General features: G+C 48.2%; 1 protein-coding gene across 12 annotated transcripts in view; it reads left to right on the forward strand.

Moving 5' to 3' along the window:
• The window catches only part of KIF1B (kinesin family member 1B), a 132,067-nt gene extending 122,772 nt beyond the window's left edge, over nt 1–9,295 (forward strand). For all 12 annotated transcript variants that reach the window (XM_014545472.1, XM_005873412.2, XM_014545478.1 and 9 more), the window contains 6 exons: nt 42–113; nt 1,263–1,384; nt 2,752–2,901; nt 3,995–4,187; nt 4,393–4,511; nt 5,043–9,295. In XM_014545472.1, coding sequence (XP_014400958.1) covers nt 42–113; nt 1,263–1,384; nt 2,752–2,901; nt 3,995–4,187; nt 4,393–4,511; nt 5,043–5,085 — 699 coding nt within the window. In that variant the 3' untranslated portion in view covers nt 5,086–9,295. The remainder of the gene's footprint in view (nt 1–41; nt 114–1,262; nt 1,385–2,751; nt 2,902–3,994; nt 4,188–4,392; nt 4,512–5,042) is intronic.
• The last annotated feature ends 6,228 nt before the right edge of the window (nt 9,296–15,523 follow it).

A 15,523-nucleotide genomic window follows, 5' to 3' on the forward strand; every position in this document is an offset into this window, starting at 1 on the left:
AAAAAATAAATAAACTTAATGCTGGCCTTTCTTTTTCCTAGTGCCTGCAACTTCTCACCCACACTTTCAACCGAGAATTCAGCCAGGTGCACGGCAGCATCAGTGACTGTAAGGTGAGCCGCTCACATTTCCTGTCCCCAGAGTACGCTGCTTTTAGGTGGCTTGATGTGGGCATAGCATGGTTGCGTGACATACCTGCTCTTGTATCTGATTTTTTCAGAATACCGACTTCTGAAGGTGAAAGTATGTCTCCGTGTCTCTTAGAGTGATTATCAGATGGGGACTATTTTGGCTTTCCCCTGAATCCCTTGGAGAATATTCTGTAGGGGGTGATTTGTCATGTGTGACAGGGAACAAGTCCTGAGGTTCTTGGTGGCATGAGATTTTGTTGCCTTCCACAAAGAGTGAGGTGAACACTTTAAAGAACTTCTGGGTCATTCGCTCTATTCTAGTCATCTTGACCTTTCTGGCTCATTCCTGCCGAGCGGGGTCTTTGCACTCTTGCCATTCCTTTACCCAGAATAGTCTTCTTCCAGATGTTCCCATGATTGGCTCACTGATGTTTCCTTTTCAGTTCAAATTTGTAAACCATGCATTGTAAAGCCAACAATGAAACTTTCTCTTTCCCTGATTCATTTTTTGCTATAGCACTTATCACTCCCTGACATTTCTTTTAATCCTCACCCGAGGATATGTTCTTATTGATTTGAGAGAGAGAGGAAGGGAGAGAGAGAGAAAAACAAAAAAATCGATTGGTCGCTTCCCATACATGCCCTGATCTGGGATTGAACCTGAAACCTAGGTATGTTCCCTGACTGGGAATTTAACCCTCAACCTTTGGTGTACGGGCGACACTCCAGCCACCAGAGCCACCCAGCCAGAGCCTGACACTTCTTGATGTGTGTGTTGACTGGCTTATTGTCTGCCTTCTTCACTTAGAGTGTAAGCTCCAGTAGGCCAGGTCCTCTGCCATATTCTTAGAACTTTGCCTGCTGTGCTAAGTGCTCGGCTCATATGCATACGGTCATTTAATTAATGCGGGAGGGCAGTGACAATATAAAAAGCCAGCCTTGCCTCTTTTGTAAATGCCATGATTCCTAACAGACATGAGGGCCATAAAATATGTATCTGTAAGGCTTGTTTTCTTAAACAACCTGAAGAAGGATATTTTTTAAAGTGAGGTCACTGGTTGCCAGAGCTTCTTATTGCAGAGACAGTTTCTTCCATCTGAATCTCACTCGCTCTGTTCTGTTTGCTTCCAGTTGTCGGATATCTCTCCAATTGGACGGGATCCCTCTGTGTCCAGTTTCAGCAGCTCAACCCTCACTCCCTCCTCGACCTGCCCCTCTCTGGTGGACTCTAGGAGCAACTCTGTGGATCAGAAGTAGGTGCCCAGGTTTCACCGCGAGAAGCTAATCTAAGAATCCGGGGAAAAGGCCAGTCTTCCTCTAGCTCAGTGGTTCTCAGCTGAGGGCAGCACCAGCCCCCTAGGCAGCATCCGGAAATATGGGGAGCCTTCTCTAGATGTCACAGTGTCTGGAAAAATGCTACTGACATCTTTTAATAATCACGTCTTCCTAGCTTCCTGCACCAAACCATTGGCTCCTCTTATTCCCGTCCTTCTCACTTGTCCTTCCACTCCCACCCTGCTTCTCTCCTCAGTCATATCCCACATAGGAAGCCCCATCTTGGGGAAAATATTTTTGATGATACAAAAACATGTACAGGTAAGACTAATGGAGACAACTTTAATGTGAATTCATCAGTACAGTGCACCTCAAAGTCCTTTGCCCTGTCTCCTTCATTACGCTCACCTGTCAGAGCCCACCTCGTTATCATCCAGCTGTCTATCCGAATGTACCAGCACTCGCGCAATTGAACGTGGCTGGAGAAAATAACAAAGAGGCAATCTAATTAATTCTCGGCTGCCATTGACTGTCAGACATTATTTTACATGCCACTAAGAAAGAAAAGGCACTGCCAACTAAAATGTGACACACTACTGATTGTAAGACGCATCCCAATTTGAGGAATGGGAAGGCATTTACAAATGGGCTTTTGTAATTGACGAAGTACAATTAATTAGGCGAGGCTGCTGTCCGAAGATGACTAACACTGCAGAGCAGAGGAATTATTTCTCCCGTACAGCCTGGCCTGGTCCAGGGCGGCGTGCAGCTGTGCACCTTGTGGTCATTCAAAGACAGCCTTCACCCCTTGATCTGCTTTCTCTGCCAGTCCCTCAGGCTGTGGTTCTCAGATGTTAGTGCATCACTGGGGCGGCTCGTTAAAGCCCACGTGGCTGAACCCCGCCCAGAGAGAGTTCCTGGTTCTCTGGGTCTGGGGTGGAGTCTGAGAATTTGAATTTGTAACGGGTTTCCAGGAGCAGCTGACCCTGCTGGTCAGGGTCCTCACTGAGAGCCGCTGTGCTAGGTGTGACCTTGGGACTAAATTGAAACGGGTGGAGTCATGTTCCAGACACTTCTGTTCAGGGCTTCAGAATAGGAGGTGGTCTGAGTGACACAAGCTCATCAGTGACCAGCCTCCTTTGTAACCTCTGAAGGATGAGCCCAGTGGCATTTGGAGTTACCGTTCTGACACCAGCTTGTCCTCCCAGGCGAGCTCTCTGAACCTGATGTCTGCGGGGCCCCTGGTGTACGGAGAGGCCTCGTTCCTGCTGGTGGGGTAGTTGTACACATCTGCATTCCTTACAGAAGCTCTTGCTGTCCCTAACCTCTAACCTCTCTTTTAAAGGACCCCAGAAGCCAATTCCCGGGCCTCTAGTCCCTGCCCAGAATTTGAGCAGTTTCAAATTGTCCCAACTGTGGAAACACCATATTTGGCCCGAGCAGGGAAAAATGAATTTCTCAACCTTGTTCCAGATATTGAAGAAATTAGACCAGGGTGAGTACTATATTACCCAGAGATGCTGGGTATTAAAACAGGTCAGAAGAATGTGCTTCCAGCTCTTCCGTGAGGTCTCTGTTGCAGTGTGATGCGCATGGATCCGGTGAAAGCTCCGGCTGGGTTTCCGCCCCCGCTGTGCCGTCACACACCCACCTGCTCAGCATGCTGTGTGGTGCTTTGTCTCCTCTTGCTGTGTTACTTTGGCAGATAAGGTCCTAGGCCAGGGGTGGGCAACCTTTTTGTGAGTGCGTGCCAAAACCAGCAAAATCTCTGACTCAAAATTCTTCTGCGTGCCAACCCTAATTTTTTGAGAACATGTTACACCTACTTGATATCTCTTAAGGTGTACGTATGTGAAGAACCTTGAAGAAATAATAAAATTCATTTGAGCGACAAAAACACAGTATATGATGATGAAAAATACATTTATTTTTTAATGTATACATGTACACTGATAGCCCGACAGAAAACTTTAGACTCCGTTTGATATTATCAGTGGGACTTTTGCTGCTGCATCACTGATGACAGAGATTTTACATCAGGTTTATATTTCGTGACTTTCAGAGATACGCACGAGCTACTACTTTAATCCGTCGGGCTACTCCTATTACGAGACTTAACAAAATTCATCACTGAGAACAAAGATTCACAAGCGTATGTGGATGAAACCAAAACACTGGTCGGATCTAGGAAGGCAGGGAGAGTTAAGGCAGAGGCATAGAAGTTGCTCTTCCCCTCTCTCGTCAATCCATGTCTATGGTCTTTAAGATAACTTGTTATGTAAAATTATTTATTTATCTAAGATGCACCTACACTGAATTTATCTGAAAAATAAAAAAGTCGATATTAAGAAAAAAATTGTAAATGGAAGATTATAAGAGAGGGTTTTGCGTGCCAGCAAAAGTTACTGGCTTGCCATGTTTGGCACGCGTGCCAGGGGTTGCCCACCCCTGTCCTAGGCCAAATAGATCATTGTCCTGTTTTTTTCCAACGAGGGACTTGGCCTAGGTGAGACATATTTTGATGGTTCTCGGCTCATAATCACTTTCTTTTTGTGAGAAACAAACCTATCTTCTATTGTCCTTTTTAGCTCAGTGGTTTCCAAAAAAGGATACCTGCATTTCAAGGAGCCATTTTCCAGCAACTGGGCTAAGCATTTTGTTGTGGTCCGTCGCCCTTACGTCTTCATCTATAACAGTGACAAAGACCCAGTGGAACGTGGCATCATTAACCTGTCCACAGCGCAGGTGGAATACAGCGAGGACCAGCAGGCCATGGTGAAGGTCAGTCCTGCCCTCTCTCGACTTCTCATTGCCATGCATGCCCTTCCCTTTTGAGTTCTGGATTCTGTTGTGTGATACAGCGTCTCTCCTGTATATCTGGCTCTCTGAAGTGCCAGTGCGAAGTGCCGTATGCCCTGTGAATATGGCCGGTATCCCCATTGCTCATAGCCCTCGTAACTTTCTCATCTACCTGCATCTCTTTCAGAGTCCTAACATCTTCGCTGTATGCACAAAGCACCGTGGGGTCCTTTTGCAGGCTCTCAATGACAAAGACATGAGTGACTGGTTATATGCCTTTAATCCACTCCTTGCTGGCACAATACGGTAAGAAGCTGTCCCTGCGTTCCCTTCCTTGGCTTTCAGTCCCAGGAACATCAGCATAAATAGGGAAGGAAGTCTTGTTGCAAACAGATTTAAAATAGAGGAAGGACAGGGGTGTAAGTGCGGTTGTGGGGTGCTGACGAGGCCTCAGCTTTTCACAAGCTATCACCTGGTGTCCCGAGCAGCTAAGGAGACCCTGGTCACATTTGCATTTAACTGATCTGCTTTGACTTTGTTCTCAAGGGTCTACAGCCAGGGTCTGTGGGGCTGAGCAAAGGGAAGATTGGGAGGCCCTTGCCGGCCTGCCAGTCAGTATTCAGCACTATGACCAGCCTCCCATCCTCTGAGGGGCTATGTTGCAGGTCCCCCAGCAGGAAGACCACCGTGTAGCCTGTTTGTTCAGAGAGCCCGAGACCTGGGTCTGCAGCGCAGTTTAGAAAGAAGTCCAAGGAGGGGCTCATGGGGGAAGAGGCCTGTGAGGGAGAAACATCTGGATCCAGTTTCCTAACGGGCCTCTCTCTCTGTCACCCATAGGTCGAAACTCTCCCTCAGAGGCTCGAGCCAGCCAAAGTACTGAGCGACTGCTGCGCACCCTCACGCGCCTTCCCAGAGATAAAGGAAGTGTTACCTCTCGTTTCTCTTTGTGATTCTTGACGGTTGCTCTTGTATGTAATCCTGTGGCTTAACTACTTTTCCCTCTTGTCCAGCACTTTTTCTAGCTCCTGTTCCCTATCTCCATTGCTCTGTACCCTTTTTCTTTTTTCCTGTGCTGAGAATCTTGTTAGTAGCATGTGGCCTAACAAAAGGGGAAAAACATATACAACAAAACAAAACAAACAAACAAAAAACAGAGAGAGGGAAATCCAGTGACTCTCCAAATTATTTTTGGTATATCTTGGCTTCCTTTTGTATGAGAGCTCCCCCTGTGACCACCTCTGATGTCTGTACTGCTGTCTTTGGCTATCTGTCTTTTTTCAAGACAACATAATACATTTTTTTCTTTTCTCTGTGCTGTCAACTTTAATTTTTCATGGGTGGCTTAGAGACAAAGGGAGGAGACATCTGGCCTTTTTGGAAGCTGAGAGGGAAAAGCTTACCTTTTTCCCTCTGTTGCTTTCTTCCCTCACTAATCCCTGCGTTTCCAGTCAGGGAGAAGGTTGTGGTGAGCTCAGCAATGGGACAGGTATATTCTCTGAAATCGGGCTTGCTTAGAACATGGTCATGCAGTTTTCAGTCAGTGGAAGAGAAGAGAGGAGAGAGCTTTTAACAGGCCTGCGGCAGTGGCCGCTGCTGACTTGTCAAAAGGGAAGAGCCAAGAATGTTGGGTTTCCAAGGAGCATAGGGTGGGTGGATGGGAGGGTCAGTAGGATTCCTGTGAACTGTGCTACTCATCTGAGAGGGAGCCTCCTCTCTGTTCTGTTCTTGGCATTGGTGATGATGGCCCGTTTGCAATCTGTGATGTCATACACAGATGACCCACAAGGGGGAGTGCTTCGCTTTCTGACGAGGAATTTGATGGTCATTGTGGTAATGCTGAGTAATGACCTTGTGAATGTAGCTCCCGTTGATCAAAGAAATGCAGCTTTCACCTGTAAATCTGGAAGTCTCCTCTGAACCCAGTGGTTATTTTCAATGATCTCTGTCAGATTGAAAAGACTTTCAGTGATGCCTGTCCCTATACTCATCAATAAGCAGACATGGCAGACTTTGCTTTCTGGACCCAGGATTAAAACCAGCCACTCCCACCACTAAAAACAAAACGAAAGGACATCTGGGGGCAGAGAAGAGACCCCACCTGAGCCCTGGCCCCAGGGTTTCGTGGCGCACCCGCTGGCCTCACCTTGCTTCTCCATGGGGTGTGGAAGCGGGTGTGGAAGTGTTGCCAGAGAGGGAAGGAGGAAGCTGATAGTCTCCTGACAGGACAGGGTCAGCTCTTCCAGATGCCAGCGTGGAAGATACACTTTCTCTCAGCTGCCGGCAAGGGTTTCAGAGTGACAGGGAGGGGAAAGGGCCCCGGTTCCTTGAGTAGCTTTGCCATTAGTCCGCTTGGGTTGTTTATACCACCGTTTACCTCCCTTGCTCAGACCTCTCTGCTTGACCATCCCGTGGGCATTCAGGACAGTATCTGCTGGTTCCCGCCCTGTGGAGACTGAGGGTCTCAGCCTTGGGGTTGCTGACTCTCAGGTGCTGGGGAACTGGATGGCTTTGCCTTGGCAGCCAAGGGCAGGGGCCGCGCACTCTGTGGGGTAGTTGCTGGGCAGGCTCAGACCTTGCTTCCACCCTCCCCGGTTGGGCTCATCTCAGAACAGGGCTTGCAGCTGCACTCCTTATAATTGCCTTGCAAAGAGGCGGAAGTGAGTCAGGGAGAGTGTAATAAAAGAAAGGACAGAACCACAGGCTGTGCCCTTATCTGAAAAGTGGTCAATAAAACTCTAGATTTTTTTAAACTTTCTTCTCCTTAAAACATAGGTCACTAACAGTAATGTTACTAGTTTTTCTAAGCAACATTTTTAATGTAGAGGTTTCCGTGTTGTTTATTGGACACAATATGCCCTTCTGCTGTATACCCCAATCTAGGATCTGTCCGTGCTTAGAGACAGCTTCCTGGGCCGGAATTAAATCTAATTTCAGGGAAATGACATTGAAGGTTACTTTTAGAATCAAATCATGGATGCTGCTGCTGTTATAAAGTTTGATGGAAGGATCCATGTCTGTGTGGCAATAGGTGGGGAAGGCTGAGGGAGAGTAATTGTGTGATACACTGAAATGACTTTGGTTTCTTCTTCTAACTCAAACACAACTGGCTTGGAAAGTCTTTGCTTTGGAGTGTCAGCTCTTAGACTAGGCGGCACTGGACTGTTCGTCACGTGCCCAAGCAGGAAGGCCTCGTGAGAATGCGGGGTCTCATGTGCTCTCCCCGTCCGAGGGGCTTCTGCTGCGGCTGACAGGTACAGGCAGCCCCTTTTGGTACCCCCTCTTTCTCTAGGGCCCATCTTCAAATTGGAGCTGGAAGTTTCAGGGTTGATGTTCCCTTTCCAGACAGTTTCATCCCCACTTTGAAGTTCTGAGAGAGGGTTTCTGACAGAAACTCTTTATGAGGCTTTAGCTGAAGCCATGGGGCCAAGAAAGTTGAGGAATGAACTTGACCTTTTAAGGAAACCACCTTTTGAGGGTTTTTAATTTCTTTTTTTCCAAATCACTCCTTTAAACAAGCAAAAAAAAAAAAAGCAAGACAGAAAACCCTTACACAAATGAAGGAGACATGAATGCTAGTTAAAAGTAACCCTCTGCTCCCTCAGTCCCCATCCTCCTCTCTCCTGCCAAAGCAAAATACGGCCTCACAGCCCGCACCAAGCCAGGGCCAGGGCACGGGAAGGGCTGCTCTGGCAGCTGGGCGGGTCCTAAATTCCAGCACACTGTTCACTGATGGCAAGGGAAGATGATCTTCCCAACTAGGAAACCACTGTTTTATGTATCTGTTTTCCCTTCAGCTCTGTAGAACTTACACAGACACTCAGAGTTTTGCTGGATATTTTCCAGCTCTTTTAAGATGAAAGAATCAATTAAATCATTGCAAAAGGCCTTTTGGGATCTAAAAGTAAAATGACTTCTCCTGGCACATATTTCAAAGCAAAGACTTTGTTGCCTGCTGCTTGTTCTCTAATTATTTAATTAAATTAAATTCTGTAAGGTATTTGTATATTTATACAGCTGTAATTAATTGCACATTGGACTGAAAAAGAGAGGCTGACCTCGCGTGTGGCACCTGCCGGTACCGGCATCCCTGGTGCTGCCTGCCACTCGGTGCTCCTGGGCAGTGTCAGGGCTTGTTGTTGGTTTGTTTGACTGGGCTCCTGCATCTTTCCTTTTGGGTCCTTTTTTAAAATGTGATTGTTAACCTGCTCCTTAAAGAGAATTCTAACCCTGCTGCTGCTCACAGAAGCTGTGCTGAATGTACTTTAAACAGGACTCTGACTCGGAGGACTGCAGCCGCCCACCCTGGATGACTCAGCCAAGTGTGTGGCCAAACCCTTGCTGTGTGAGATGGGAATGCATTGATTTATGTTTCCTTAGAATCGAATTATCAGCTGAGAGATTATCTGCTTTTGTTGTTCAAAAGGCCATTTATGAAATTCGTATTCGAGCCCCATAAAATCTTGGGAAAGCCGCTAAATCATTTAAAGGAAGAAATTAGAGTTGATACAAATTTCATGTTAAAAACCCACAGCCAAGTAGCTGTACTCAGATGGGAAGTCCGAGCTGAGGTTGGTCTCGCCAAACCTGGCTGTCATGTGTCGTTTCGTGTCTTCGAGTTACTTTCACGCTGCGTGTTCGGGCATCAGTTCGCCTGAGGGCTCCATCAGCCTTCCCACGTGGAAGGCACCATCTTAGACCTTGTGGCTCTAAAGTGTTTGTCCATTGAGATTTCAATTCTCATGTCACCATCCTTGTGCATTAAACAAACCCATGAACATAAGTGGCCTTTTTGAACCAGGACTTTGCAAACTGATCTCTCCCCAGTGAAGGAGTTGAGCACATCAGCAACAATGTATGTACATTATTAATTTCTGATTTTCATTTTCATGTTTTATTATGTAAATATTATCTGATGTTTGGAGCTTGGGTATACAGAATGTAAATATAGTTCCTGTATTTGTACTAATTCTGGTTCTTTTGCTGTATAGCCTTAGATGTGCAATGCAGACATTATCTAACTGTGTATGGTAACCTTGCATCACGGAACTATTAGTGAACGAGGTCATAATAAAGGTACACCCAGTGCACCAGAGGGCTCTCGATGTGCATTTATTGTTCACGCTCTGAGTGGTATTTACACAGAGACTTTTCTTGACTCTCAAAGATACTACTTTTCTAGGACAAAAGTCACGATGCTCTGACCTTCGTGTTCCTTTCTGGGCATTCAGAACAGCGGCCACTGTATAACCAGGGAAGCCGGTGAGGTGCTGTTTCTTTGAAAGTATCTCCCTCTCAGGTATGGCAGTGGCTGATTAGGTAGAAGATGTGTCTCCCCACTCCCTCAGCGCGAAGCCTCTTTATACACGTACCAGTGATTGTGGTATTTGGGAGGGGCGGGGGTTGAAAATTTCAGCATGTCACCTTAGTTTACCAAGTTCCTCTTGTGAGCAGAGCATGAGCAGGGGGACCACTGCCCTGGGTGTTTGGGGAGAAACAAGAAGGGAGGAGCAGCAGCATTCAGGCAAAAAGCCCCGATGCGCGCAGCACCCGTCCGAGAGTCCACCTGCCCGGATGCAGATGTGCCCTCTCCTGTGCCAGTGGGAGGTCACCCCCTACACACACTGGCAAGTGGTAAGTATCACAGAGCAAAATAAAGCTGAATGAAAGATTAGGAGGATGGGAAGGAGGGTCCTTTTAGATCGTGTGGTCAGGGGAGGCCTCTCTTAGGAGAAGACATTGCACTGACTCCAGAATGAAGGAACAGGTAAGCCATGCCGATTCCCGGGCACAGAGGTTTCCAAGCAGCGAAACTAAGCCCTTAGAGCAGCAGTGTTCTCTGCAGGTTCCCAACAGCCAGGAGGCCAGCTTGGAGAGAGCACTGGAGTCCTGACGGCAGAAAGGAGCCAGGGCTCAGGTGGCGTAGGGCCCAGGTAAGTCTCATTCTTTAGAGAAGTAAGAAGCCAATGAAGGAATTTGAGAAAATGAGTCACAAGATCTTGTAGTCACGGGTCGCTTAACGATCGGGATGCAGTCCGAGAAAGGCCACATTAGGCGATTTCACCGTGCGAACATCGCAGCGTGCACTTTCACAACCTCGAAGGGACGGCCCCCAGGCTGCATAGCCGACCACTGTCACATGCGTCCGCATTGGCCTAAATGTCGTGCAGTGTATGACTGCATGTATGTTTTTAAAAGACCATGCTGACTGTAGAGTGGAGAACAGCTCAGGGAGGAGGGGACTGGAGGAGGCTGGGGGACAGTGGGAGAAGGGTAACAACGAGGACATTGTTACCCCAACGCCACAGGGAAGAGGATCGAGTGGACTGAGCAGGAGCAGGCAGTAGAGGCGGGGAGAAGTGGGCGGAGTCAGGATGCCTTTTCATGTTAAAGCGAACAGTTGACTGAGGGCTGCATGTGGAGCCGGAGAGAAAGGAGAAGGGTGACTCCAAGGATGTGTGCCTGAGCAGAGGGACCGTGCGGCGTCTCCTGAGGTGGAGAAGATGGGGAGGAACACTGAAGGGATGGAACGAAATTAAGAATTGGATTCGGGTCAGGTTCACTTTGAGATCAACATTTCCACCCCAATGTGTCGTCGGTGAGGCAAATGGATATACTTGGGTTCAGGGGGCAGAGGCTGGGGCTGGGGACACATGTGGGAGTTGTCAGCATGAAGGTGGCAGGTGCGCAGACCTGGCGAGGGAGGGTAGCTGGTGAGGACCAGGGGTTGTGTCTGAGAGCACTGCAGCTGGCAGAGGTCAGGGAGGGAGACCAGTCCAGCGAAGACGAGTGGCCCATGAAGAGAGGGTGGCACTTGGCCACCCACTTAAGTGTTTGAAGATGGAGGAAGTGATACTGCCCAGTGCAGCCGACAGGTTAAATAAGAGCATTGACCACAGGATTGGAGGGCGAAGGGGTTGAGGGGGGTTCCAGGAAGTTTGAAGGAGCCAGTGAACACCACTTTCCCCCAAATTCAGAGGCAACCGAGAAAAGCATAAGGGAGGTGGGAGATCAAAATACCACCTTTTTCACTGTTAAAGATGTGAGTGGAGCCCTAGCCAATTTGGCTCAGTGGATAGAGCATCGGCCTGCAGACCCAAGGGTCCCGGGTTCGATTCTAGTCAAGTGCATGTACCTGGGTTGCAGGCTCCTCCCCAGCCCCGACCCAAGTGAGTGGCAGAGTCGGGATTTTCAAATCTGCCCCAACTAGTATGTTCCACACCCGCTTAAGTAAGTCAAACAAAGGATTCAGCCCCAGGATGTTTGCAGAGAAGGGCTGTTTTTGTGGAATTCCTGCCCCTGCTTTGAGTTGGGACTTGGGGAGTTAAGGTGAGGCCAAAGGTGGCTAAGGTGAACAGTAATGTGAGTTGACTTCTTAAGCATTCATCTCAGCCAAACATTGGAGGATTTTGTAAAGGCTAAAGGTCAGCCTGCAGCTCTCACTCCAGCAAGCCCTGGCTTTACCGTGTCCGTCTCTGGGTGGGGGCGGGGGCTTGCCTTTGTCCCAGCCCTGCTCTCTGGAGCTCAGGTTGCTATAGTTTCCAACAATCCTGGGAAGCAGTATTTGTTGCCGGTTGTTAGCTCCTTAACAAAGAAAGAAGGCCAAGTGTGGCATGTGACATTAGTAATAGGAGAACAAAAATTCTTGGCTGTTTGATGAGATATGTACACGTCTGCCTTAAAAGAAGCCTATTTAATAGGAACTCGGGTGTGTCCAGATGTTTAGTCACATTGACTCAGCATAACTTCTCCCTTGACAAATCTCAGACTAGAGCAATCAACTTGTTCTGCAACAAAGCTGATGGTAGACTTCCCTTGCAACCCAACCCACAGAGAGAGGAAGTCCTCGCAATAAAGTTGAAAGGTGTGGGAGGCCCTGCTGCTGGAAGGGAGTTATTGTGTGAAGTTGTACCTGTCAAATTTCCACAAGGGCTGCTCCTTCTCCAAAGCTTGTCATTGAGAGTTAATTTCAGTTTAGCTTTCCATGTAAAGCCAACTAAACATCAGTAATGTACGCTGTGTGTGATTGGGCCTGCTGATCGGATTAGGAGAGCTGGGCTGGCCCTTGTAGACCTGGGTTAAAGTTCAGTGCTGCCTCTCACTGGCTGGGAGTGTCAGCTTGCCTGAGCTGCGTTTCCTTGTCACCTTAGGTCATATTAATAATGACACCTCAGAATGATACAGCAATCTGAAGTTTACAAGCGTTAGCTTTTTTTGACGGGAGGAAGGAGGCAGGACGGACCGGAGGTGGAATCGCTGTACTCACGGAGCCTGCAGGCTTAGCCCCTAGAGCAGTGGTTCTCAACCTTCCTAATGCTGCGACCCTTTAATACAGTTCCTCATGTTGTGGTGACCCCCAATTTCATTGTTACAAATTGAACATAATTAAAGCATAGTGATTAATCACAAAAACAATATGTAATTATATATGTGTTTTCCGATGGTCTTAGGCGACCCCTGTGAAAGGGTTGTTCGACCCCCAAAGGGGTCACGATCCACAGGTTGAGAACCGCTGCCCTAGAGAATGGCGGGGGTGTGGCGGTTTCATCCACTTGTCCTTCCAGAAGCTTCTCCTGCATTGTCTGCTTCCGGGCCTCTCACTTGCTACTGGGTTCTGCCCAGTCGGCTTGTGGAAGAGGAATCAATGCCAGAGGAGGCAGCCCCCAGCTCAGAATCTGTGTCAGTGTGCCCCCTGGTCAGTGCCTTCCGAGAAGTCCCAGACCCTGACCACTCACTCCCAGGTGCACTGATGAAGGCCTCATTGCAGACAAAAGGACCGTGCATGGAGGGGAGTGCTGGCTACGGCAGTAGGAAGGGATAGGGGAGGCTCGCTGCAAAAAAGAGGAAGCATAGTCCTAACTGGTGTGGCTCAGTGGATAAAGCATCGACCTGCAGGGTCCTGGGTTCAATTCCGGTCAAGGGTAACCACTCAGGCTTTGCAGGAAGCTGCAGAGGTCCTCGTCCACCTCTCCAGGTTTCACAAGGAAGCCTAGGAGCCATTGTTGGGTTCAATCCTAAGTTCCACTCCAGTTATGTCTCTCCTTTCTGAGTCCTTTCCATGAAAAAGATAGAAACTAGCCCTGCTAGTGTGGCTCAGCGGTTGAATGTTGACCGATGAACCAGGAGGTCAGGGTTCGATTCCCAGTCAGGGCACATGCCCGGATTGCAGGCTCCATCCCCAGTGGGGGCCGAGCAGGAGGCAGCCGATCAATGATTCTCATCATTGATGTTTCTCTCTCTCCCTCTCCCTATCTCTGAAATAAATTTAAAAAGATACAGTTTTAAAGATAGAAATTAGTATATGGGTACTAAGTACCAAACAAATTTCCATTTGTTTCATTGAACCCTAGGGCTCCCCTGTGAGGTTTGTCATTCCTGTTTTACACATGAGGAAACTCTGAGATTCGATAACTTGCCCCAAATTGCACAGCTAGAAAGCAATAAAACGGGAGCCAGAGTCAGTGCAGCAGCAAAACCCATTCCCTTCCCTCTCCATCAGGCAGCTTCCAGGGAAGACGTTCCAGATCATTTGTGAAGCCACCTGATCCGGCTTCGATAACGAGCTGTCCTAGCACTGAGGCTGTCTGAAGCCCGAGTTTCATTGAGAGGGACTTTGGACCGCATCTAATCCGTCCCCGAGGGGCGGTTCCGGTGTCTCACTCTGTGACTCAGCAAGCCTGGGCCCTCAGAGCCCGTCTCCTCAGCCCTGAACTCTGAGAGCTGGACTGGATCAGTGGTTCTCAATCGGTGGGTCTCAGGACCCTGTACACTCTTAAAAATGGTTGCAGACCCAAAGAGCTTTTGCTTATGTAAGTTATACCTATCAATATTTAGCATTGAAAAAATTAAAGCTGAAAAACTTTTGAATAACACTTTTCCAAAACAAAAGGAAATTCAGTGAGATCTGTGGTATTTTTGACAATTTTGCAAATCTAATGAATGTCTGGCTTATGCAGCTTAAGTAGGCTGGGCTCTCACATCTGCCTCCACATTTATTCTCTCCCGTATCATGTCATGGAGCCTCTGGGAAACACTGTACACTTGTGAGGGAATGGGGATGAAAAAGGCAAATATGAATGAAAACTGGCAATAATTTGTCCCCTTTTCCCCCTCAAAGGGTCTCAGGCACCTCCAGGGGTCCCAGACCACCCTTTGAGAATTGTTTCAAAAGGTGGTACATAGACCACCCAAATCAGAATCACTTAGGGCAGTGGTCGGCAAACTCATTAGTCAACAGAGCAAAATATCAACAGTACAACGATTGAAATTTCTTTTGAGAGCCACATTTTTTAAAGTTAAACTATATAGGTAGGTACATTGTTATTAACTTAATTAGGGTACTCCTAAGGCTTAGGAAGAGCCACACACAAGGGGCCAAAGAGCTGCATGTGGCTCGCGAGCCACAGTTTGCCGACCACGGACCTAGGGTCCTACTAACACATGCGTCTCCTGGCCTGTCCCAGACCTGAGTTCGCATTTAACACGCTTCCTGACACGCGGAGTTGGGGACTTGTTTGGGAGAGCTCTAGGTTCCTGCCAGCCTGGTTCACCCGAGCCTGTTCACTGGCACCTGTCGTGGCAGAGCTGGGATAAAGACCAGGAATCAGTGCCGGGCGCTCGCCTGGCAGTGACGAAGCTGCTTCCTCTCGCTGGTTTGCCTGGCTTACCTGTTCTCACCTGTTCACCATCTTCATGTTCACTCCTTGCCCCACTCAGGGAAGCACTCAGGGCAGCCAGGCACCTTGCATGTATCTTTAAAAATAATTTCTGGGTTTGCTCACAGCTCTCTGCTGGCACCTGTTGTGGCAGAGCTGGGATAAAGACCAGGAATCAGTGCAGGGCGCTCGCCTGGCAGTGACGAAGCTGCTTCCTCTCCCTGGTTTGCCTGGCTTACCTGTTCTCACCTGTTCACCATCTTCATGTTCACTCCTTGCCCCACTCAGGGAAGCACTCAGGGCAGCCAGGCACCTTGCATGTATCTTTAAAAATAATTTCTGGGTTTGCTCACAGCTCTCTATTTCTGCAGCCAGTAAAAAGCAAGCAGAAATGAAGAAAGGGACCCAAAAGACCGGGACCTCTCTTCCCCCCAGGAGGAAGTTCTGTTCTAACCTTGGCCCCACCTGGATGTCCGTACAGTGAGTCAACCACAGTCCATGATCCCCAAATCAGGGTATGGGGGGAGGGGTTGTAAAAAGAAAAGTGTGAGGCCTGGCTGGTACAAAACAGGCAAATATGGAAGCAACACAAGGAAAAGAACAAGTTTATATAAAGAATCTCTAGTGAATATGGGGGGAGGGGTTGTAAAAAGAAAAGAAGTGTGA

The sequence above is a fragment of the Myotis brandtii genome, unplaced genomic scaffold, assembly GCF_000412655.1.
Source record: "Myotis brandtii unplaced genomic scaffold, ASM41265v1 scaffold410, whole genome shotgun sequence".
Classification (NCBI taxonomy): domain Eukaryota; kingdom Metazoa; phylum Chordata; class Mammalia; order Chiroptera; family Vespertilionidae; genus Myotis; species Myotis brandtii.